The 27120-nt window shown below is 39.2% G+C and overlaps 2 protein-coding genes across 3 annotated transcripts in view; one reads left to right on the plus strand and one right to left on the minus strand.

Moving 5' to 3' along the window:
- Positions 1–27120, minus strand: part of LOC120807067 (centromere protein P) — a 106678-nt gene that overhangs the window by 70524 nt on the left and 9034 nt on the right. For both annotated transcript variants that reach the window (XM_040158717.1, XM_040158718.1), the window contains one exon: positions 23291–23387. In XM_040158717.1, coding sequence (XP_040014651.1) covers positions 23291–23387 — 97 coding nt within the window. The remainder of the gene's footprint in view (positions 1–23290; positions 23388–27120) is intronic.
- ogna (osteoglycin, paralog a) lies at positions 8927–21824 on the plus strand. The gene is made up of 6 exons (XM_040158719.1): positions 8927–9161; positions 11460–11523; positions 15335–15499; positions 16963–17165; positions 18266–18358; positions 18608–21824. The coding sequence occupies exons 1-6, from the start codon at positions 9006–9008 to the stop codon at positions 18776–18778; spliced, it is 852 nt and encodes a 283-aa protein (XP_040014653.1). The 5' UTR covers positions 8927–9005; the 3' UTR covers positions 18779–21824.

The raw sequence follows: 27120 nt of genomic DNA on the forward strand, positions 1-27120 counted from the left end.
TGCGCCTGCCCCCATAGGGGCACCATTTGAGGAAACACTCCTATGGGTTGCATAAAAGGGGTAGGTACAAGCGAGTTGTTGATTTTCCTGACCTTGAAATTCGCTTTGCCTGTCTGTGTGGTATTTTAGTGCCCAACGCTGGTAAGAAGAGAGCCACAAACAGGTGGGAGGTCTCATTTATCCAGTGTATCATTGCCTCCATTCCAAATTTTTGCTTTTTTAATAAAAATAGCATTTCATGTTTTATTCTTGAAATGAATTATGGTGCAAATGATGCTGTTTGACATCAATTACGATATACTGTGATAATTTATGACATGAGACAGATTACTGAAAGGACCTACTGGACACACACAACACTACAAACGCACTTGTAGTCATTTTGCGTGTCTTTTAGTCTGGATGTCTTGCTCCTTTAAACTTCCCTTTAAAGCTGCGATAATTGAATTTTTGCCACTGGGGTCAGAAAATCTCCTAATAAAGTTTTTTCAGGCTAACACCGCAGCATTATGATCCCACTGGAGTTTTGTTTGTGTCCACCTGATGACAGCAAATCTGTCCCCTAAAATGGTTTTTCTTCATTGGTGAAGCTTTTCTAGTCCAGGAAGTGGTAAAAGGTAGGTGGGCACAATGGATGTTGGATATAAAAAGTGGTCTTTGACAGCTGAGACCAGTGTTCCCAACCTGCTCATGTGGTTAGGTTTAGGCAACTAAAATATTTTGGTTAAGGTCAAGGAAAATTCATTATTTTAAATATTGAAAAAATAGACATGTCTGCTGTGTTGTGCTTCATGCTTGTTTAATAATAAACCAAATATATGATCTTTCATTAACTGTAGCCAAGTGCTTAGATTTGCTTACACAGAACACTAAAATCTTTCATAATGCATCATTATATTGATAAAAAATGTAATCAAGGGGCAATAAAGTTTCCTTCAAAGTGGTTTTGCTGTTGAAATTTAGCAGTACATGAGCATAATTTTTACTAGACATGCTGAAATATTTACTCTCCTTTTAGATCTGGTTTGCCCATCCATTTTCTTCACCAGCTATTCTCTAGCTTTGTCTGTCTGTCGTTTGGTGCTGGGCAGGTAGCATACCGTGGGTTTATCAGAGCATGTTTGCTAAAAAAAAAAAGCTGCCTGCTGTTACTGGAAATGGTTCATGAGAGAGCAGAGACTGAACCCTTCAGTAAATGTTGCACAAAACAAAAAGTGTAAGCTATAAGTGGCTAAAAAGCTCCACAGAGGTCCAAAGCTGGATGATCATTATCCGCAGGTCTGATTCTTCTCTGTTTAGTTTCACATACAGCCTATTAAGGGAATAGAAGGTAGTAGTTTTTGCCAGTCGTTTAATTTGAAAAACATGTAACACTCATTGCATAACTAGTCTCTGAGCTAAAATAAAAAACCTCACTGTCAGCTCTGCAGTTGCTGGCGGCAGCCCAGAGCTGACGGGTGGCTATGTCACGACCAAAACACAGAGCTCTCAGTGGTGGGTTAATACATCATGTCAGTTTTCAACCAGACCCATGCAGACTAAGGCTGTTTAATTCCTAACCAGGTGGTCCGCTGTGTCGAAAGCTACTCTGCAGTCAAATGGGCATCTGTGTTTGGAGTGGATTCAATGACGTGTGTTGTTTTGTCTAGGCTGGATTCAGTCTGCCGTTACGTATCGCCCGCTTACACCTGTCACCCTAAAACCAGGCTCGCCATCACGTTGATCACAGTTGTCAGAGGAAAAAGGCCAGAAAAAAGTTTACCATTACGATGATTGTGTTTACATGATACAATAGTGGTGTTTTTGGAGCAGGCAACCTCAAGCATTACAAAAATACTCTGTAACAGGTTGACCGGTTTTACCAGTTTGCTGAATAATAGCATTTTATGACTGAAACCTACTCTGACAGCAGAAAGAAGCATTTTTATGGAATGTCTTTTTGTGATTTTAAGCTGGATAAATAAAACTGACTTGACTAGAAAGTAGAAAAGTGTCCAAATGGAACAGAAACAATAATAGGATACAAGAAACACTGTGTGATACAGTATTTAGATGTTTCACCCAATCTGCAGTTTCATCTACTCTTTCAGCACTGAGAATATGATTATTTCATTTCTTTCGTTCTACTGGAAAAATGCACAGATATAACAAAGGGATCAAAAAGAGGTAAGGTACAGTATGACGAGTTAAAAATTCTGGACTTCTGGATCAAACTGTGGGCTGAGTGGTTAGTTGAACTTCCTGTTAGATGTTATATCAAGTTATATGAAGCTAGTCGTTAAATTACACAATACTCAGACAGTTGATTTATTGAAAACTGTCTTGCAAGTAAATTTAAAACAGCAAGACATTCATGTTGTCAGTAATTTGATTAATTTGATACATTCTCCAGCCTTATCTCGATGCTCGGCAAACAAGCTTGCTAGAAGTCACGGATCAAAGCTCTAGGCAAATTCTCAACTTATTGTTATCTCAAGTCATACAAAAAAGTTTAGTACTTTACAGTAAAGCCCAAGTAGCTGGAATTCTGATTGCCATAAAAGAGGATGGATTATGTTTGCTAGACTGGAGAAAACACACCTCACTTCCCCTACCGTCCTTGAAAAATTATATCACAAATGAATCTGGTAACAAACACCAATTCTCCTTGCCATCACCCTGTGCAATCAGGTGACTATCCTGTTCAAAGGATGCATTGAAAGTGGGGGTGACATCACCTGCCGTCAGCACCATCAGCATTGTGACAGATGATGCGCACTGCTTTTTACAGTAAAACCTGGGAATTTGAGTGGGTTGGACTTCCCGTGTCCTTGACTGATTTTGCTGTTGGGACACATTAAAGTTATAATCCTTATCAAACCTTGGACCCAATGTATTTACATCCTGTAATTACATTATCACATTTCATTATACTGCTACTTCACATTAAAATCATTCATGTGGCATTTATTGTGAAGCAATGTATTCGTCATGGAGGTTAGAACTCACTTGGATCGTTCATAAAAAATGCATCTACAAAACAAGATGAGGTCATTTTTGACAGCGGATCAGTTTTACATATTTCAAAAAATAAAGGAACAAGAAGGACCAGCCAAATTGAGCTGTTGGATGAAGAAGTGCCTGCAATCTGCCAACTCCTCAGCCAACAAAATACTGTTATCAGATCCCCTACCAAATCCTGTTACTGTGCCCTGCTGTTGTGTGGAAAACTACTCGCACCATCCGCAGCGTTAAATCAGATTTTAGTTAAAATTATTCCTGGCATCTTTTCTCTGTTAAAATAATGTGAGTATGTTTGGTAGCACTGTAAACAGATACACCAGTTTCTCTACTGTAGTATTTCTGACTAGGTGGCAGCTCAAGGAGTGTTTGCTGTAGTAACCACAGGTGTTGCCAAATCAACTTGGACAGAAAATCTTAAGGATTCCAACTGTAAAGGTGGTAAAATGCTTCAAACAAACTAGTTTACGTTGTGGCATTGGACTACATATAAAGGCAAAAGTGTTCATTCCTTTTCTGAACGGCTAATTGAGATAGGTGAGACACAATAATAATACAGTTGTGGATAATCGCCCACACATTCAAATGGTCTCTCCTTGAGAACATTATTGGTGTTGCACTCAGTTGTTCACATGAAGAGTGACAAATGTAGCTGTGTGAAGACTTAAAAAGAAGAGTTTGGGAGAGAGGTTCAAACTCCGCCTACTTTCATACCTTTGCACACCTGGGCAATCATTATGTAAAGTGGCTGTGACTGTCAGACTGTTTAAAACATGCTAATGCCTTAAAGGTAGCCTGTGGAATTACAGACCACCAGTAGCACTACAAACAATTTTTCAAGAAGTGGGTCCCCATTTTGTTTGTAATGTGCACATGCACTGACCATTTCTGATTTGGGCATCTCAACCAACTGGCACGAGTTAGACCAACTCTGGACCAGTTGATGTTGGCATTCGGGATATAAAAATCATACTGACTGTCTGATAAAGATCTCTGTTGTACACGTCTGTCTGAAGAGTTTACAGTCCTTGGTGTGCTCATTTATCCATCCGCCAACCTCATCCAAATTTATTTCAAATTTTTTCTTACGCTTCTTAGCCCTTTCAGATCAAACTGCAGCATAAATGAGCAAGTAAAACTGCTTTCAATGTATCTGTCACATTCCAAGCTTTAAAAAAAAAAAAAGCCTCAATCATGTTCACAGACAAATGTTGAGCAAGTCCATATGACAGGAATAAAGTGTTTTTTGTGTGTTGTTGTGGGTGGCTTTCCCCATTGACATTGTTTTATTTTGCAGTGCAACACCACTGAAACCACCCTGACAGCTAAACTCTGGTTTAGAAAATTAGTGACAGTAAAAACATTCTCCAGTTGTTGGCCCTTTTCCCAGAGTCGTAAAAGTTTAAAGGTGTTCATAATTGCTAACACACCTGTAACAGTACGGGCTCATGTTCCTTGGATGTTTATATCTGGGCCCCCTTCTTTTTCCTCTCCTCTTGAAGGCTGAAATAGTCACATGTTTTCTATTTAACTGTGTTGCTGTTAGACTTCAGTTTTTGCTCTGCTTGTTTATAGAGGAATAGTGTCTCTTGTCGTTTCATTTCACCATGTCTAGGGACAACACCAAAAACACTGCAAATTCTTAAGAACTGCTCTGGGGAAGCCTAACATCTCTCTGACTTGAAGACCAAGGTTGAAATCAACCCAAGAACAGCTGGACTTCAGCAGCTGTTGCATACGCTGAATGAACAGAGTCCCTTCATTTTATTAGTAAGAATCTCTTGGCCTTTCTGTTTTGGAAACTTCTCTCATGCTTACCCCCCCCCATTTTCCAGTAATTCTGTTTTTCATTCATTTCTGGCATTTTTTTGTGTTAATTATATTAGCTGTTATTTATTCATGTGTTATTGCCTGTAAATCATTTCATAACTCTTTCGAAAAGCAATACTGTAGAGGTCTGACACACTGTAAACCATAGAGAATCCCTGATTAAAGAGATGAACAGCTGAGATATGACTTGTCCAAAATGTTCTCACAATATCTTCCAGGATCACTATTCTGATTAGAGTTCACTCAGATCACCGGGAACCTGTTAACCTTTTCCTACGATCTTTAAGAGCATTTTCATTCTGTTCATCAGCCAATCAAGTCAATTACAATATTTCACATTAAGTTTTACTGGCTGCCAAAATAGTAATTTTAGGACGTAGCTGATTTATATGACCTTGAGACACTTAAATTCTTACACTTGCAGCAGCAACTAATTCTCAGTCTAAAAGGGGGCCAATACACTGTTTCAGAGCAGAGTGCCATGGCATCAAACTGCCGATTCTCATCCCGGCCACTTCACACTTGGCTGCATACTGCTACTGTATGCACCGAGGGTCATCTCATTGTCATGAGCTTTGCGGTATAGTTCACAAGTGAGGGTAAGATGGACTGGGAGATTGACAGGAGAATTGCTGCAATGTCAGCAGTAATGTAGTAACATACTGGACAGTTGTGAAGAGCTGGGAGCTGGGGCTGAAAGTGAAACTCTCAGTTTACCAGTCAGTCAATCTACAGTCCAATCATCACTTGTGGTCATGAGGTCTGGGTAATGACCAAAAGAATGATATCACAGATACACACAACCTAAATGAATTTCCTTGGCAGGATGTCTGAGCTCACGCATCCAGAATAAGCTTGAATCACTGCTCTGTTCAACTGAAAGGAGTCAGTTGAGGTGGTTTGGGGATGTGATAAGGATGCCTCCTAGATGCCTCCTTCTGGAGGTTTTCTCGACGTGTGCTAAAGGTTGACTACGGGGTGGACCCAGAAGTCACTGGAGGGACTATATATCCCATCTGGTCTGGAAACAACCTGGGATCGACAACGAAGAGATAAAGGAGGTGGCTGAGGAGAGGGACGTCTGGGCTACCTTAGGGTTGGGTTATGGCATCTAACCATGTCAGAAATCAAAACTGTTTATAGTTGTTCTGATCAACAATACTAGAAGATGGAATGAAAAGCAGAACATTATAAAGAGGGGGAAGATGTGATACTGTTTAAATATGGCCAGCTGGCCAATCACAGTGTGAAGTGTGTACAGAGATGGTCAGACACAGCACCCAGCCACCAGCTCCCAGCCCCTAGCCCCCAGCCCCTAGCCCCCAGCCCCTAGCCCCCAGCCCCTAGCCCCTAGCCCCCAGAAAGGTGTGGAAGGAGGTGGTTTCTGTAGCACTTCCAATGAGCACCTCTGAAGAACCATACTGGCAGCTTTACTTTGCCTGTTGCCACGGTGACCAGTTAAGCCGCAGAAAATAGATGGATGGATAATTTTTATGATTATTAATCCTCATTAGTCAGTGTTTCAAATCATTTCCCATCAGACTTTGCATGCACTCAATCATCAACAGTTTTTGACCAAGCACAAGCTCTCTGATGGTCGGTTTTTACCGATCCGTCAAAATAACTACAGAGTCCCAAGAGCTATATTCGATTCCAGCAAGGGACCATTGTTGCATGTCAAACCTCTCTCTCTCTCTCTCTCCCATTTCCTGTCTGTCTCTTCACTATCAACTGTCCAAAAAAAAGCAAAAATGCCAAAAAACAATCTTAAAAAAAATGGTTTAAAAAACTAAATATATCAAAAATATAATCAAAAAAAGTAAATATACCTAATCTACTGTTGCAACAATGTGAGATGGTGGTGATTTGTATGAAGCTCATATGAAATAGTGATATCAAAATACATATGTAAGGCCTCAAAAAGGTTGAACCATTAGAACATAATTAAGCAAATATCTCGTGTCGTGCCACGTCATGGAAAGTTATAATCTGTTTTGCTTTGGGGCAACGATGATGATGTGTTTTTTTTTTTTGCACAGAGGCATTTGCTAAAACTATAAAAGGGCCAAGATTATTAGACCTAAATGTTGCCAAAAACAATGCAGATGAGAAATCTCAACACAGATTATGCCTTTCTGCACTTGGCATGGTAGGAGAGTGTGTGGTCTTGTATGTGACTGCAGTGTGCATACTCAAGTCCTAAAGCCCATTCCTCTAATTAAAATCAATACAAAGAATGGACAGACTTTGACACTGTTGGTGTGTTGCTCTACTTGCAAAGTTATATAAAACAATCAAATGAATTATACATATCAGGAAACAGGTCTGAAAGAAAGATTTGAAATGCTCAAAGATGAGAAGCATCTGAACTTTTGAACATCATTCTCATTCAGGACAACTCAGCATCAGGAAGGAAGCAATAAGGAAACCAAATGCTGCAGCTGGAGGGACTGTTCTGGCTCCAGTCTCACAAACAAGAGTCCTCAGTTGGTTTAGATAGAGCACTGGATGTTAGAAACACAGAATTAGGCTTTGCTTCCGACATAATGCTTTTAATCAAACAGGACACTCATTTAAAACTAAGCTTAATGCACAGTGAAACATCTGTTAGTCCATGCATACAATCATGACAGCTTTTATAGCTAGTCGTGTAAATGACGAAAACTGCAAGGTGAATCAAGGCTCATTCAATCCGTACCTGTTCAGAATTTATTCTAAAGAGTGCTGTCCAATATGTCATAACAGAACCTGTTCAACTACCTAAAACGACCCTTAAAACTTTATAAATGCCCAACTGAACCTCCTTATGAACACCAAGAACCTCTTTGAGAACCTCTAAAACCTCCTCAGTGGCAAGCAAAACCTCATGAAGTACGTTAGAACTTCCTCAATGACCTCGAAAACCTATATGACTCCAAAGAAACTCCTCAACACATCTGTAAGGAACCCTACAACCTCCTTTAGATTCTCAAAATAATGTACAAATGGATACTAAATGAAAACAGAAACCAACATAAAGTGTGTTAGTAAAGTGTTGTTCCAACAGCAGGATCCAGCACAACTTTAGTGATGCACGTCATACGTTCTCCAAGCCAGTGGCAGTCTGGTGGAGGGATGAACAACATTTATCCGAAAGATATTCCCTCATTTGCTGTTTCATTTGCTGTGATCATCATTTCGATGATGGTCTCCCATAGATGTTCAACCACCGTAAGGACCCATAAAATACCCTATAATGTCCACTTGAACCTCCTGAAGGTACACTACAACCACCTTAGTGGCAATCAGAACCTCCTAAAGTACCCTAAAACCTCCTTGATGCCTGCAAAGAATCTCTTACAGGACCATGCAACCACACCGATTAGATTTCTTGGATAAAACTTGTCCAGTACCACACCGTCTCTGCACTTTAGTTCCACCTGTATAACCATGTGTGTACATCACATTTAATTATACTTTCATCATTTTAGCTGAGAAAAAGTTTAATTGGTTGATAATTTGAAAGTGGTGACAGCATTGCGTAACACCAACCGTAACCTGAAAGATTAATCACTCTGAGAGGAGTCGTCCAGAAAGCAAAGCAGATTCAACTATTGGTCAGTCCAAAGTAATCACATAATTTCAGCTGCTAAATGTGTTGTCAGAGAAAAACACAACCAGTAAAGAAAAAACAAAAACACTCATCCAGCCTAATGAAAGATAGGTTGGTTATTAAGAGTCATTACTGAGTGGCTGGGCAGAGACCACAGACATTCCTCCTGACAAAACACACTCACACTGTGGTTGTCAACTTTCAGTTTTTCTGCTTTCTCTGCAGTTTTTGTGGTGCATATTTTTTCTGTACACATTTAAGGGACATTTACCAGAAAAAATGGGCACTTTATTCTCTCTTTAACTCTGTCTTTTTCCATATGTGCCTCTTTTTCATCTGTCGGCCTCTTTCTGCATATCCTCTCTGTGTCTCTGTCTCTCTCACAGCAGATGGATGGTTAGTGGTCAGGCAAGGGTTAAGTGCTCTGCTCAATAAACCCTGCTTTAAGAGTGTGCTGCAAGCTACTGGTTCAGCCTTTAAATACAGTCATTTGACACATCCCAACAGGGGCTCGTAGCTGAGAGCAGCTGCTGACCCAAACTCAGGCTTTAAGGCGAGCTGGTGTCACACTGCATTGGACAGCATGAAGGCTTTCTTATTCACCTGTATGCTGGTGCCATGGCTGGTGGCAGCATCGGCCAGGAGGTTTGACCAGGACTCACAGCTGATACCAGGATCTCTACCTGGCAGGGAGCTGAACGGATACATCAGTGACAATTTAAAATCAAGGAGGGCTAGGGTAAGAATTTTCTTACTTACGTTATGCCTATCTACCAGAAAATGTTGTCTTCAATAACTCTGAAAAATACATTAATTTAAAATATATTTTAAAATATGCTGAAATTTTATAGTTTTTTCAAGCTTTAACACATTTTTCTGCAAGTACCCCAATGTCAGCAAGTACAGTTTTGATCAGTAATTTGCTTATGCCATTCATTTGTTGCACAACTTCAAAAGACAATCTTTACAGTTGTGAATGTCACTGTTAAATAATAATTTAAGGTTAGTTACCTAGGTGATAAATATAAATTTATAAACACAAATAAATATATGCAATCCTATGTATGGATTTAAATGCACTTTTTACACTAAATATAAGCACATAGACACACTGCTAAGATTCTGTTCAGACCAGTCAAATTTTATCAGAAATTTTTGCCAACTTCAGTTGAATAAAAACTTCATTTGGGACCAGCTGTTTTCATAGAATTCTGTGCCAGACCCTTCACACACATACACACTCATACCCTACTGCAGATACAGTTAACCACTTAGGCTGACTTTTTAATCCACAACGTGGAAAGTTTTGTTCCCTTTGATTCGTTTGAGGGACAGACAGTTAATTCAGAGACCAGCAGCAGGGTTGAGGTTGGTATTTTTCTCAGGGATGCTCTTATTGGTTACAGCCCCTCAAGGGAACTGAACCCATGGCGCGATGATGGAGGATAAGCTAGCCCTCAAGCTAAGCCTCATTGGTGAGGGGCTTACTGGCAAACTAAGTTACCCAGCCACCACCATTTAAAGATTTGAATTTGTTAGAAGCCCAAATATACTCAGGCTGAAGGACAAAATTAATGACAACCTCCAAAGGTCTAAAGGCTTCTTGGTTCAGGGACTGAGAATGCACAAAACCTTAAAAATAACCTGTTTTGCATTGGCTCCTACATGGCAGTACGACAGCATTACTGGGTATGCGTCATTCTGAGGATAAAGATCCTGATAAAAATATGTATTGAAGAGAGATGGTTACTTATCCACAACACCTAATTTATCAAGAACATCAGTGACAGACATCAGAGCCAGCAACTAATAACAAACACTAAAATCATGCACACTAGGCCATAGCAGTTAAGCCCCTGGCCAAGTGTGCATGATTGTAAGCGAGTTGCAGAATATAATGAGGACTGCTATAGAGAGCTCTGCTAGCCAATATACCCTGGAAATCAATGTTAGATTGTTGATAATGCGGGCACTGAGCAGAGTCTGTTCTTTTCAGACAGTGGCCGTCACTGTGTTAGCACAGTGAGGGGACAAGATGCAGAGGCTCTGGCCAAAGCAATGAAACAAAAAAGTTAAACTTGGATGATGTTTCTGCAAAAGTTTAGCCAACAACTTCTGTGGAAACATCATCCAAGAATGCATTGCACTCGCCAATCAAATACATCCAAGCACGCATTCCTTGTAGATGACTTTGTAACATGAACAGTGTAATTCGACTGTTCACCTGGGTATTCTAGCAACAGAGGTGATGATTATCGCTGATTATTAAAGTGATTATCGCTGTTATAACTTGCCATTTGAAAAATTTAAAAATGCTGGCTCTAACTTACTCTACAGTGTTTTGGTATTGATAATCCTTTAAACTCATTGATCCGTTACTGAAACTTAACTTTCAGGATTCAGATTCATCTTCTCACTTATATTTGAAGCAGCATGCCCCCACAAACACAACTTTGTGTCATTTTATAAAGACAGTGATCTTGTGGTCTGAATGCCAACAAAGCTGTATTTTATTAGACCCAATAGGATCTCTAATAGACTAAACTTATTGTTCTCCAATGATCAACATCACACATTCAGTTACCACCCTTAGTTACAGTAACCCTTAGTTTACAATAAATTCATAACAGTAAGACTTAATATCACCATCAGTGTAAACTGTAGTGTAAACTGGGTACAGGTCTACATGCTTGTGTATGTAAGAGAAAGTTGTCAGCTGTAATGCATTTTATCCAGATTAACCATTACATCAAACCTAACCTGTCCATCTTGTCTAACTGTACTGGCTGAAGTTAGTTAACTTTGTATTAACCTCTTACATGCTAGTGTTACTGACTCCAGGCTGAGCCAAGCACAGCGCAGTACAGATATCTATACGATTTTGTTTCATCTTCATTTGGTTTCTACCCAAAATATGACACGGCACAATGTGTATGCATTTTTTATCAAAACTGGCCCCCTAACCCTGGCAGTGTCAATGTTTTGCTCTAGCCAATGAGCTGGCCAGTATATGAACAGGCCTTGTTTTCTCCTGCAGAGGGCCCTGCCTCCTACTGAAGAACCTGATTACACCCCAGTCCCAGAGGGAGCAGACGTTATAGGTAAGACAAAGACCTTGTTACCTCATCAGCAACTTGTCACACAAACAAGCAAATCTAATTGAAATGATAAGGGAAACTTAAAATTATGGCTAATTGTTTTGAGAGTTGCTTTAACTTAATCTGAATGGTTTGAAGGTCCGGGAAAGACACTCAAAGACAAATGATAGATTATTCAGGGTTGTGTTGGGTTTGAACCCAGGAACACATGTTGGCCAACAACTATTCCGGAAGCTCAGGTGGTCGCCTATAAAGACTCTAGACATACACTCACTGAGCACTTTATTAGGAACACCTTTACACCTGCTTATGAATGCATGTGGCAGCAGCGCAATGCATACACCCATGCAGATACAGGTCAGGAGCTTCAGTTAATGTTCACATCAAACATCAGAGTGGAGATAAAATATGATCTCAGTGACTTTGACCGTGGCATGATTTTGGGTTGACGGGCTGGTTTGGGTATTTCTGAAACTGCTGATCTCCTGGGATTTTCAGCAGTTCTGTGGACAGAAACACCATATTGTTGAGAGGGGTCAGAGGAGAAAGGCCAGACTGGTACGAGTTGACAGAAAGATTACAGTAACTTAGATAACCACTCTTTACTACTCTAATGACCAGAAAAGCATCTCAGAATGCACAACTTGTCAATCCTTGAGGTGGATGGGCTACAACAGCAGAAGACCACGTCAGTTTCCACTCTGTCAGCCAAGAACTGAAATCTGAGGCACAGGGCACAGGCTCACCAAAACTGGACAGCTGAAGACTGGAAAAACGTAGTCTGGTCTAATGAATCCTGATTTCTGCCGAGGCACGCAGATGCTAGGTAGGTATGGTCAGAATTTCTCATCAACAGGCTGAATCCATGAACCCAACCTGCCTTTATGTCTACAGTCTAGGCTGCTGCTGCTGGTGTAACAATGTGAGGAATGTTTTCTTGGCATGCTTTGGGCCCCTTAATACCAATCAGTTATCTTTTGAAATTCACATCCTATCCGAGTATTGTTGCTAACCATGTGCATCCCTTTATGACCACAATTTACCATCTTCTAATGGCTACCTCCAGCATGATAATACACCATCACACAAAGCAAAAGTTGCCTCAAACTGATTTCATGAACATGACAATGAGTTCAGTGAACTTCAATGCCCCCCCTCTCAGTCACCAGATCTGAATCTTCACCTTTGAGATGTGTTAGAACGGGAGATTGGCAGCATGAATGTGAAGCTGACAAATCTGCAGAAATGATGTGATGCAATCATGTGAACAAGGACCAGAATCTCAAAGGAAAGTTTCCAACATCTTGTGGAATCCAGGCAACGAAGAACTGAGCTGTTTTGAGAGCAAAGGGAGGCTCTCAAAATTTATTTAGTTTTAGTCTTAGTTTTATGACATAAATGTGTTTTAGTTTTGGCCAAATTTTAGTCATTTAATTTCTGTTATTTTTAGTCTAGTTTTAATCAACAAAAACTAAGCATCTGTTGCGAACTTTGTGTACTTTTCCATGGTTACAGGTGTCTCTCGCAAGGAGCCCATGTCACGCTGCTCTGCAGTAATACAGATTGGCTCACCTCAGTAAATCCAGTTAGCATTTCCAAACTCTGTATGTTTAAACAGAACTGTCCCTCTAATCTAAACTAGTACAGTTGTTCCTGCTAACCTAGCTTTACTACAGCTACCTGTGCTGTTCACTGCAGTTCAGGGAGTCATTCAGAAGCTGGATTCGCTAACTTGTTCTGTAAAATACTGTACATTTTCTGGGTTTAGTTTGAGAGGAGACGCTATATCGTCAGATAACATCAACACTGTGATCTTTGTTTAGCAAAAATCTACAGGATGATTTTGATGGACCAACGACATTAACCCTGGAACTTACTCCTCCTGATAGCAACATTAAAGATAACCAGCTGAAAGTAACAATAACGTTACCTCCACATCTACAGTACTTGATAGTTACATTAGCTTACCTTTTTAAAAAGTCATTGCGCTGCCTGCATGTTATCTTAGTTGGTCTCAGCTGTTTTGTTGTCGCCTCTTGTCTAATTCTCAGTGGACTGTAGATGAACTTAGTCCCTAAATCTGTTCTTCCAAGAACAGGTAACATCAGATAACATTACTGACAGACACATAGCTTTGCCAGGTGTTTCTTATTAAAAATAGTGCAACAGGTCAAGCAGCTAAATCATCTTCTGAACAAGAATATTTTGGGCAGCACAGGAAACTGTTTTACTAATCAAGAGCTACAATGTGTGATTCCACAAATGAGGATTGTTAAATATGATTTTGCATTAAAACTTGTCTGTTCATCCATCTTTCACATTATTGTTTAGTTTTTATTTGTTTTGTCATCGCTGTCATTTTCAAAGGTTACTCTTTATTTAGTTTTTGTCTTGTTTTCATCATGAAAAAATTGGATGTCACCGAATATTTTTCCACAGTTTTCATTAACGAAATTAACACTGTATGGTATTCCTAAGAAAGTGCTTGGACAGTGTACAACTAGAACTCAGTATGGTTCATAATATCTTTAACAACAGAGACCAGAGTATTTCATTTGTAGGGTTTGGGGAACTCATTCCATCAGAGTAGTGTTGCTGACTTGTGCTTACCAACGTTTGACACCAGCACCTGTTTCTTTACATTCTGGGTTGACAAGAACTGGACTAATCTACCTTTGCACATTAAAATAAGTAAAAAGGAAAATTTAAAAACAGTCAAATTATAGCTGGAAAACTTGTGAGTTTATGCTAATCATCCTAGTTATCGTCACATCACGTCACGTCACGCCACGTCAAATTTATTTATATAAACACATTTAAAAAATCAAGTGTTGACAAAAGTGCTTTATAGAGAGATTTTAAAAAGTTAAATAATTCAAACAAAAATAAATAGGCAAATAACTGAAAGGTAATAGTAAAAAGGGATTTAAAAGTGGTGAAAGATGATGAAGGCCTGACAGTCAATGGTAAACTGTGCCACATTGTAGGAGCAGCAACATTAGAAGCTCAGTCACCTTTGGATTCTGGGAACGTGGAACAGCGAGGAGTAAATGATCAGAGGTTCTGAGGGGTCTGAAAGCACAATATGAACTGAGGAGATTGGAGATGTAATTAGGTGTCAGTTTATGCAGGGCTGTGAAAACAAAAGAAACTCAAAATCAATTAGATATTTCACCGGTAAACAGTGAAGAGACAACAGTACAGCGGATTCAGTCTCTCTCCTTACTGCCAGTAAGAAGTTTCACTGCTGCAATGAAATGGAGGTGACCGGAGGATGACTGACTCCCACACAAAGAGAATTACTGAATATTTGAAGTTATAAGCCGTCATTCATCAAAATTGTTTATTTTGTACCATAATATTCTTTCAACACAGGTAGAAAAATGTGGGTTTGACAGTATAATTCAGTTTTCTGCTTTGTAACAGTTCTGATTATAGCTGATGAGCCAACTAATCAATAGGCTTCTGAAATAGAAGAATTTTCCACATTCTTTTATCTTATGTGATAATAAACTGAATATCTTTGGGTTTTTGTTGGTAGGTCAGACAAAACAAGACGTGTGAAGACATCACCTTGGATTTCAAGAAAGTTTATTTTCTTACATTTTATAGAATAACCAATTAATTGAGAAAGTAATTATTAGTTCAAGCCTTAGTCATAGATCAGTGGTTGGTTGTTAAAAGTGAACTTCTGTGACTGCAGCAAAGTCAGTCAAAGCTTTCCGTCCTGCCTGCAACAGCTCTTTGCTGATATAGATGTTGGCAAATTATTCTGAAGAAGGCTTAATGTTTGTGTGGTGACTCTGTGTTGCAGATCTACCTACCTGCCTGCTGTGTGTGTGTCTGACTGGCTCAGTGTACTGTGAGGAGGTCAGTCCAGACATGACCACTGTTCCCACGCTGCCTAAGGAGACAGCCTATCTGTATGCCCGCTTCAACAAGATCAAAAAGATCAGCAACAAAGACTTTGCTGACATTGGTAAGTCTAAAAACTGTCTCCATCATAACTTGTTGCCTGCTCAGCAAAGTCAGACCATGGTCATGCTGTTAAAGACAGAATGTTGGTTGCAAATGCTAAGCCAGATTCTTTTTCTTGGTTTTTGATTAGATAATTCCTGACGGAAATCAAAATTTTACACAATGTATACTTTATTTTGTTATTTAGACAAAGCCCTCATATAGCTGTTTATGTTAAAGGGGCACTCCACCACTTTTACAAGTGAAGATCGGTTTACTAGTCATGGTTAGTCTTATTCAACCTGTGAAAACAGTTACAGTGGCACATGAACTCTTTAGAAATACCAGGTTTTCTGCATTAATTGGTCATAAAATGTGATCTGGTCTTCATCTAAATCCAAAGTACAGACAACACAATTTGCCTAAGCTAATAAAACAAAACACTATAATGGTTGTGTTCAATAAAGTCTCAAAAGATTAAACATTCACCATGCCGGTGGAAAAAGTAAGTGAACCCTTAGATTTAATATCTGGTTGAATCTCCTTTGGGAGCATTAACCTCAAACAAGCGTTTCTGGTAACGTTCAGTAGGAATTTTGGACTATTCTTCCTTACAGAACTGCTTCACCTCTGCCATATAATTGTAATTTAGATGTAAATCTGACCACATTTTAAGACAGATTTATATATAAAACAAAATTATTTCCAGGTAAGGGTTCACTTACTTTATCTTTCCACTGTATATAAAGTACGTAATGCCCAACTCATGTTGGTGTCATGGTGATATCATCAGTATGATCTTAGCTCCGTCTAACTCAAAGCCTGCGTTACAAACTGGAGTTTGAAATATGTGTTTACCATGTCCATGTCCCTCCCAGGCAGGGAGGGTCTAATGTAAAGAGACTATCAAGCTGTATTGTGAAAAATGTAGGAGCTAGTGCTTTTGGAGCTTGACCCAAACCTGGAACTAAAAGTCCTGATATCCGATATATATGCCAAACAAAAAGTAGCTTTCCAGTAAGACTATTTCACAAATATACATCTACAAATATATTTTTAGGGATGCCCCTCTCTATAGGATCTTGGTTGAACAGTTTAGCTGGTTATCTGGTATACGTCATGGTAGTTAACAGGTACTACATTGTTAGAAATATTTGTAATGGACTACAGTCATCTCTCCAGGGACAATAATACTGGTGGAACAAATTGACAGGTGTCTGTAGCAACTCGGCCGAACATTGAAGGAACAAGAACCAGTTGATCCAAAACAGGTGCCAAAACCTGCAGGTGCTGTGATTAGTGACCAAACACACCAAAAAGTGTAAACTTTATTAAAAAATATTTAATACTAAACAAAAATGCAGAGGGATACTAACATTCAATGTAACATTAATATGGCAGCACAACAAGAAAAGAAAGTGAGACATCCAAAATGACTACATGACTACAGCAAATGACAACTGATTTTTTTCCATCTGCCAACAGTGACTCTGAAGAGGATTGACTTGACAGGGAACCTGATTTCAGAGATTGAAGACGGGGCATTCTCTAAACTATCACTGCTTGAGGAATTGTCTCTGGCTGAGAACAGACTGGTCAAACTTCCTATGCTCCCTGCCAAACTCACATCGTTCAACGCCAACCACAACCGCCTCAAAACCAAGGGTGTCAAAGCTAATGCTTTCAAGGTACACCTCATTACCTCTCCCACCTTTTTCAATTAGGAATTACCAAACTCAATCTGAAGGAGGGGGATTGGGGCAAATCAAAGCATTTTTTTTAATGACCGGAACTAGATCTAGCTCATTGGCAAGATCATTAGCAAGTCGTCTGAAGAGATATACGAACCAAAAAACAAAAGTTTCAATGAAATAACCAAACTTCCAGCAAGCCATGTGAGCTCCACTCAGCAATATACTGTTATGCTTAAGATGAAGACAGGCGTACTACAGGATACTATGCAACAACACTTTAGGTTACTGTAGAACGTATTATATAGAAAAGCATTACAGGAATGCTTGGATGGACCTTCTATTGTCTAACTGCAGAGATTTCAAACATCATATTAGTTGGTTCAATAGTTCAACATATTGGGAAATTCGCTTATTTTCTTCCTCTCAAGAGTGAGATGAGAAGTTTATGGTTTTAGGGGGAGATACATGTCGGAACTATTTCTTGCCCATACAACCTTTCCCCAGTACTTCTGTGCAACAGCTCTGGCCATAGCGCAGGTTGACAGATACGATTGATGAGCACAGGTTTTGGTCTTGGTCTTTGTACAGGCATGATGGTGGCAAACACAGCAACTTCAATGTGACAGCACAGTATATAATGCAAAGACACTCGACCCAGCTGTTGTTCAACAAGAAATAGTTCTAGCTCCTAACTCCTCGTAAAAGCAAAAAATGTTTTACATTTTTTTTTGTGTATTAATTAAGCAAACAAGCTATAACATATAAACTAGTGAGTACTTAGTCTAAATTAAGATCAACACATCCTGACTCCAGCTCCATACTTAATGTACAGACATGAGATTGATATCAGTCTTTTCATCTCACTATCAGAAAGAAAACAAAAAGTATATTTCTGAAAGTGTTAACAGATCCATATAACTGATAGTCACTTCTCTGTTATTTCCGAAGTGTATCTGGTTTAAACACTGTGTGGATTATAGTCAGGTATGCAGTATATATTTGCATGTGCACCTTTATTTCCCTTACATTGATAGGACAGCTAATAACTATTAAATCTACTGGGTGTTTGTGGTGTGATTTTGTTTCCCCAATAGAAACTGACCAAGCTGTACAACCTGTTCCTGGCTGACAACCAGCTGGAAGCTGTTCCACACATCCCAGAGAGTGTTCGGATTTTACATCTACAGGTTTGTATCTTTTACTATCAAAATATATACAAATAAAGTGACCTCAGATATACGGACACCTTCTTATTATTGGACAAGTGGTTGAGTTCTATATTTAATTCAAAATAGAATACATTCATTATTTTTTTGCTAGGATTTACTAAATGAGATTAAAATCAAGATTACAGGAAAATTTTTTAAACCTAATCCTGTTTTGACTCTACTTTAATCGCTCTGTTACATTCTTGACATTGTTTTCATTTCCTCCAGAACAACAACATCACTGAGGTCAGCAAAGACACCTTCTGCAGGTCTAATGACACTTACTACCTACGACTAAGCCTCAATGAGGTCCGTTTAGACGGCAACCCGGTGGTGTTGTCCAAATACCCCGACAGCTTCACCTGTATGAAGGTACTGCCTATTGGAAAGTACCGCTGAGGAGGCAGAAACTTTACTGTAGCCCCTTTGTTGCTGACGGAGCAGTTTCCCCACAACACAGTGCTGGGGGATACCGTGACGTTCTGGATTTTGGGGCACTAGTCCCATGGTGTCTATGTTTTTACTTCAGCAAACCTACAAACAGCTTGTGACATTGTCAGGTCGAAATGAAACCATTCACCGGACTGAAGGTGTAGAATTGAAGGAGTTTCTCTACTCTGGCCTTCATCAGTACTACTGTCTGGTGGAGTATCAGGCATTTGTCTGCAAGAATGTCTGCAGGAAGCTGCACGAGAGTTGTTGAGAGTCATAGTCACATGAATTGGTGCAAAGCCATCGGAGAAGGTGTGTGAATTCTTCAATATGCTTCAAACTAACTAGTTTGTATGACCATGTGTAAAATCAGTGTTTCTACTAGTTATGAATGTCCTCAAGGAAAGGTGAGGTGAACAGCCTTGTGGCAAAATCCCTCTGCCACCCTGTTCTCTTTCCAACAACTCTGTCTTTTTTGCATCGTGTTGTAACCTTTATGCGTTGAATCATACAAATGGGCATAATGGCACGTGCTTTCAGACAGTCTCTCCTTCCAAGTGTTTTGGAAAAAGTGATTGAAGAACTTAAGAAAAGAAGTTGAAACCCTGACTACTTTCAGACATCCACACACCTAGCCAATCTCTGCATAAACTTGACTTGTCAGTTTGTCTGTTTTGGACAACTTACAAAAACTGTCCAACACAGCCTTTGATTCCACTATTGGAAAGGGTATTCAGATGCTGTTAATAAATTTAAAAAACACTTTGTTTGAAGCATACTGAAGCATTCACAATGGAACTGTAATTGACAGATAGCCTAAAAAGACTTAGGCCACCTGTTCAGAAAACACCACAGGTGAGGTGCCCTCTGAATGTCTTTTGCACAGGTGATGTAATGCCAGTAGAACTGATGTAACCCTCATGTGAATGAGTGGAGAAGTGTCAAAACCCCCACAGTGACAGTCCAATTTATTGTTTCATTTTGACCTGACGCAGTACTACCTGGATGAATGAAACTACAAAAACTGCTTGCGACACTGAACCAACACACAGGTGCAGCCACAAGCCAGCAGGCTTGCTTGTAACTACCTGTACCTATTAGTTTAAAAACACAACAGGCCCATGTTTTCACACTCTTTGTGAAATGAATTTTAAAATAGAAGCATTTGTTGCTATAATTAACTCTAGGTTTTAAAGAAAAAAAAATTAAAATTAAAATTCAAGATATTGCTACAACCTTCTTAATATTTTTGCTGCTTTTACTGACCTAAACAATTATCTTGTAGATTTCAAGGTTTTATATTAAATTAACAACAAAATGTTTTAGAATACTACACCAAGTAAAATATGTCCAAAAGGAGTTTATAATTCACCCACGTTTTCATCTTGCTTATTGTGGCTCAATTGGGATTTCTTTTGGACAGACATCATTGCAAGCACAATACATGACAGAAGTTTTGTCTGGCATACTTTTACAACTGAATGATATCTTAGATTTAGATTAAGAAACAATATTTTTAGATGTTTTTGAGTAAACCTCAAGTAGGAGAGAAGTAGGGAAGAAGATGATACAGTATCTTCCAAACAGGATTTAAGTCAATTCAGTCATACAGAAGGAATACTTGATACCTGCATGTTGATTTTTAGTCTTATTTCTTCAACTGAACCTTGTTTCATGACAGTGGAAAACGTTTCTGAAATGGCAATTAAAGGAAAATAGCCCGTGAGCATTGTTAGCATTTCAATGACATTAATTTTATGTTGCTTTGAGATTTCTTTCTTGTCAGACTATTGATCCCAGCTGACTCAGACAGCTGATAAACATTAGACTGTCTTGAATTGCCTACAGGTAGTCTGTAAATACTTTTCTCATTAAGTGGTTGTCTCAGAAAAATTACTAGAAATAAACACAGCACTCTGGGCTTCGCTCTACCATTGTGTGAATTAATTTCACTTTTAATTATTCCATTACCTATGCTTCTCCATTAGGGCAATGGCCATGTAGACTTGTCCAGCTGCAGGCTTTCTTAAACATTTTGTGACTTAACTTCACCTTGTTCCTTTTAATTTATAGACTCCAGTTGAAGTGACCTGGGGAGCATTATATCTATGAAATATAGTAATGTGAAAATGACTCCTCTCTCTTTTGTCTTCTTTTAAAATGTCTTGCTTGAGTCCCTAACTCTTCCCTTCCAGTAAGAAAAAATTACTGATGTGAATAAGATAGTGGTCCAGGAAGATGTGTATGTGACATAGCTATGTTTTTAGGATATTCTAATAAAGTTAAACTTTTTTAATTAAAATGTGTTTAGAATCATTGTCGGAGTCTGTTTCATACATACGGATGACCACATACAACTTTTTCCACATTTTATATCCCAAGCCCTTACAGTTTGAAAAATTCATAACACCACACAGTCCTAAATATTTCAACTGAACGAACAGTACAAGATACTGATAATGGCAGAGGTTTATAAAGACAATCTGACATCATTTGGTTTACTTTAAATGACAACACAACCTCCAGTGTCGAAGTCAGTGTATATATTGTGTCAACCAATAAATACCAAGAAATGTCAATACGGAAATGTCAAATACTATAATGAGATAATTTACAAATGGTGTTTCATTAGATTTCTAACTAATATTGTTAAGTTGACACTGATATCGCCATCTTTAAGCCACACCACTAGCACAACAAAAACAACTGCATTACATCATTCTCCATGGCTGACTGTAGAGTCTCAATGTTTGTGCATTGAGAGACATTTAACAGTAATATTTCAATGGAGAAATGCTAATCAGTGATTGGCCACATGCTTGTAAATATCTGTGGTTTGTAACCGGTATGTAGCCAACCATGATCTGCAGTGCTGTAGTTCTACAGTGACTCGCTGTTTAATGTCATGGTCTACCAGCAACAAAAATGTTACGATTCCTGGCCTGGACTGTATGCGACCTCTTTGTTTTATGTTTTTATTTGTATATTCCTCAAAGTACATGTTCATGTCTGTGTGTCATTAAAGCATGGAAATCAGATTACAAGGCACTCTCCACATTACACCAGAACAGTTAGAAAGGGAATTACATTTTTCCATAATAACACTGAAGAAAATGCAAGTAAAGCAAAATAAGAGTTTAGAGCACACAGGCCAGTATGGAAAATGTGGGTTATTTCTCCTTCAGCCCAGCCAACTTGGCAGAACTTTACATTCTCCAAGTAAACAGGAAAATAGGTTCCATATTGACTCTGCAGCTTGATTTACTATTTGACATTTTAGTGCTCCCTCTTCAATTAAGTCCCACCCTGATATTTACCATGCCAACATGAATTCACACCCACTGCACTGACAATAATTTTTCTACTCTTTCATCAGCCTGAATCTATGCAGTTTACATACATTAGCCACTGTATAAATTGGCACCTTTTTGGAGGTGTCATTGTATCTCCTTTGAAAAGGGGGCGACAGCCATCTTTTAACTTTAAAGTTTAATTTTGGGACAACAGGAAAAAAATCCCACTTTGTATCAACATTTATCTGTTTATCTGTTGTATTGTATTTATCTATTCACCCATTCAGCCATTCACCCAGCCATCAATCAAGTTACTGTATCTCTATGCTTTCTTACCCAAATTTAGGCTTGAGAATTAAATGTTTCCAATCTATTGCTTATCTTGCACCAAAACTCTCGAGAAGAAAAGCACTGATAAGGATTTTCCCATCTTGGTTTGGAGGCCCACATTGAGTTTCATGAAATTGAGACAGTGGCCGAAAAGATCAGAGTCTAATCTATCAATACATATATTGCATTTTCAATGCATGCTGGCAGTCTGTGAAAGTTATCATAGTGCTACTGTCCTGTGGGTGGAACAGTGGGTGTTAAAGGGTTGCCTCAGGAAAGCAAACCCAGTGTCAGAGTTTTACTGCCATTCTGAAATGGCAAACCTGAAGCCAGTCCAGCTGGCCCACAAATAGAAATCAAAACCTTCACGTTTGAACCTCTGACCACTAGTTGGACAAGACAACAAGGCTCTTCTGCTGATGGATGAGGGTGAAATCCAGCAGGGGTACAGCAGAGGTTAAAGATGAATTCCAACCTGGAGCTGACCTTTTAAGTCTGTCTGCCCCCACACTGACTGACTGACCATCTGGTCTCCCCACTGAAGGAATTCAGGATGGATCATGTTTTTGGACTCATATACAAACAATTAAAGAAAAGCTGAGGAACTCTCATTGGGCCTAAATACTTCCATGTTTTGCCATCCTACTGCCATGTGATCAGTGGCGTTCAACACATTTCGTAGGAGAAAAGGACCAACCTGGCCAAATCCAGAGTCAGTCATATTCATTGTGAGGAACAAACAGTTATATGTCATGTTTCAGCAACACACAAATAGTTAAACACCAAGGAAAGCAGGTGTTTGAAGGTGAAGTTGCCAGTTTGAAGATCACTTTGGTGCAGGTGTGTCATTAGTTACCTGGAAGTGCCGGAAGGTTCTGCACCGGTCGTCACACCTGTCTGAGAAACTCCTTAGAGTCCTGAAGAACAGCAGAAGATCCCTGCTCTCCTCCACCCTGGAATGACATTGTACACATCATTAAAACTGTTTTTATCAAGTGTCCACAGTAGCTGAATGGTTAAAGTGCATGCCACATAACTGCAATGTCCAACGTTCAATACCACCCAGGGCCCTGGTTTGTATGTCCTAAAGCCCTCTCTCACCCTTTTTTTTCCTGTCTGCTCCTTCATTGTCAGCTGCTAAAGTGGAAAATAGGGAAAAAGAAGCAATCTTACAACTTTTTTTTTTAAGAAAATTTATTAGTTCTACCTCCTCAAAGTTGATCATTTGAATTGTTGATGAATAAAAGGTCCTAATCCCAGAGGGTGCTATTGTAATCCATCAACAATGTGAACTGCCAGAGGTCTCAACTGCAGCCAGAAAGTGTGTAGTCTTCACAAGAGTCTACAGCCACACTCTGTGAAACTGTACTTAGGCACAGCTATGCTTCACATTGACGATGTTAACACTGTAAATTTGGATTAAGGAAATTCAGCACTGATGTATATACACTAAATATGTTGTATGGGTTGTGTTTATGTGCTCAGGTGCATTTTCTGTGCATTTTCCTGCTTCTGAACAGAAGTCTGACTTGCTCTATATCTGAGGCCAAACCACATCTGGACTGTATGGTCCAGTCTGCAGAATCTGGCAAGAAACAGATGGAAAAATACTGGAGATAATGATTCTGACACACTGCTGCCTTCTCTCTCTCTCTCTCTCTCTCTCTCTGTGTGCGTACGTGCATTCTTGCAGGTTGGGGGGGGGGGGACCTGATAATCTTTGTTATATCAAGATGGTTGGAACTGTTAAAGATTAACACCAACAACTGAATTTTTGTTTGTTTATTTTTATTCCACTGACACATCTGTCCTGCTGTCTCACTGAAGTGGTTTCTTAACCGACACAGGCTGTATAATGAAAGCAGTATATCAGCACTTGCATTTGGGCTATGCTCACAGTCAGACTCAGAATCATTGTACCTACATGTGTAAGACCAAAGAAAAAAGACTTGAAGCCTTCAAAGATTAATCATGTATCAATTAGTATGTTAGCAGTTGCAAGGTCTGCCTAGACAGCTATCGCAAGCCAAGGATGCTTTCACACAGGATATTGACGTCTTTACACACTAAATGTTATTGTCTTAACAGGTTAAAATCTTTATTAGCAGAATAGATGAAAACTCTTGTAGACCAACAGTGACCAAGTGACTGTGACTTGGAAACACTGTTGAGCGCAGTGCATTGTGGGGTGGACTTACAGGACTCGAGGCAGACTGGATGATGTCAAAAACTATCCTAAAGAACAGTAGTGCTCTTGTCACCTGGGGATTCAAGTCAACTGATCCATGAACCATTTTGACTACCAGCCTGCAATTGATGAAGCACTGATCCCGACTGTTGGGTTCCTGAAGTGCAGTTTGAGTTTCCTGGTCTAAGACAGGCTGATAGTGTGAAGTCAGAACAGCAGCAGGAGATATCAGTCAGCTCTGAAGCTAAAAAGGAAGTTTACTTTCAAGAGAGTAGTTGCATTTGCATTAATTTACTCACCAGTCTAGAAGAAACATTTTGAGTTCAGCATCAAACTTTATTCCTTTACTTGCCAAGAGCTGTCTCCGGTGGAGGATAGCAATACCAATGTTAACGCTTGTTTTGCTTTTATTTCTGTCACTTCTTTTTGTATACTGAAGTTAGCATTCTAACCAGCTAGCCCTGGCCCATTACATCTCGTAATACGTCTTTGAGATAGTGAGGTCAGTGTAGCATCCAGTCTGCCCTGAGTCCAACATGAGAGGATGAAGAAGCAGCACTGCCCAGAGGGCGTATTCTACCTTCTTGTATTGTAAACGAAACGATGGCTGAAACTGCATTCAGCTTCAGAAAAAAACTTATACAGTATACATACCCGTATTTTGGACAGTGTAATTAAACTTGTTTTGCTGGGTAGTCATAAAAAAAATGTATCTCAGATTTAAAGATGACAATGTGACAATGAATTGGTGATTTTGTTTGCGGGTAGGGCTGCTGTATCCAATTATTTAAAGGGGAATCAAAGGATTAATCTTTGGGGGAGCATGAATGTGATCAGTGCGTTTTATGGCAATCTACCCTTCAGATTCTGTTATTTAGCATGTATGTTGAAGTGAACAATTTAGCTCGAAAATGGTGCAGAACAAAAAGTCAACAGCATGGTTCTCTGAATCATTGCTCGCATTTCGGATTTCGTAGTGGTGTCGTGCTCAATGGCGGCTGTTTCCCTTGTTGGAACAGTAACCAAGCGAATCCAAGCTTTGTTGGTCCCAATAAAGAATGGGGATGTCATCTTCCTATGCCAGAGCCAATAAAATAACAACCGAATAACTGCCATGAAAATTGCAGCATGTGTGGATGAATTGGACACAGCTGAACAGGTTGTTGTAAATCGAATTACAGAAATCGCAACCCTTAAAAAAAACATATATCTTTGAGAGACATGACAGATGTTAAGTTAACTGCTCCCGGCAAACATTACCACAGTTTCTGTTTTGACTGGAAATGACACCCAGAGATAGGTTGACTGGTTAAGGCTGATAATGACACTAAAAAAATATATATCAAGGGGTGAACATAACATTAGCGATCATCTTCTGGGGACCATGAACATTAAAAGCAAATATTACATTAATTTGATCAGAAGATGTTAAGATATCTGGCACTTGTTGGTCCCCAAGAGATACTGATCAGGACCGTCAGTTTTTATTAGAAATTCATAATACCCTTCGAAAGTAAGAGAATATTTAATATTCAATCGGTAACAATCTGTCCAAATTGAAAATTCACATTGTATAAGTACAACAGTTTGTGCTTTGTATCGTGGTGGGGATGTTCCCTAAATGCACTGTTACTCTGATGTCTTGGACACCTTTCTCCCTGTCATTAAACCTATTGTTGTTTTCTTCATTAATGCAAAATTGAGGAAACTAACCAGCTGTGAAACAGCTAAACAGACAATCATGATACCAAATCCAAGCCAAAGATTAGCTTGTCATTCATTGAGTCAGTGGAGGCACCAAGAATGAATGGAACATAAATCCTACAACAAAGTTTAGGATTAGGCTACGTGGATGTGTTCGAGTTTATTCAACCAAACTACATGTTTGTTCTCATTTGTTCCAGTGACAGGCATTAATGTCTCCACTAGGTGTGGAGGTTATTTCTTTTCTTTTGCTACCAACCAAAATGTGTCCCTAGCAGAGTATCCAAAACAGTTAATTATTTTAGTCAAAGAGTTTTTTGTTTAATTTGATCTCTTTTTCCCCACTGTTTGCTGCAAACAAAATTTACTGCTTCTTTGGGATGATGAACTGAAAGCCACTAAAATGTTCCACCTTATTAGAATCACTACATGATAAGGTTTTTGCATTTACAGACAGTATAATTTAATTGGTTCTACACTGAAGGTATAATCAATCTGCATCCTTCAGAACTGGTAGGACCAAATCAGTTTAATACAGCAATATCAGACCAGGGATCAGTCTCTCTCTCTCTGTCTTTTTGGTAGTGCTCCATTATATGGGAGGGTGTTGCCATGTTTCCATCAGCCCTGTGTGGAATAACAGTTGTCTGGAAACTTCACCCGACTGCCGTCTAGCCCCGGGCCCCCATGGAAAACTCTGGAAAGCCTTTAACAAAATGTCCCAGGTTCACTCAGACAGAGTGTACCAGACCAAGAATTTTTTTTTTCTTTTTTTTTGCTATTGCCATTGTAAC

This window comes from Xiphias gladius, chromosome 21 (genome assembly GCF_016859285.1).
Source record: "Xiphias gladius isolate SHS-SW01 ecotype Sanya breed wild chromosome 21, ASM1685928v1, whole genome shotgun sequence".
Lineage (NCBI taxonomy): Eukaryota > Metazoa > Chordata > Actinopteri > Istiophoriformes > Xiphiidae > Xiphias > Xiphias gladius.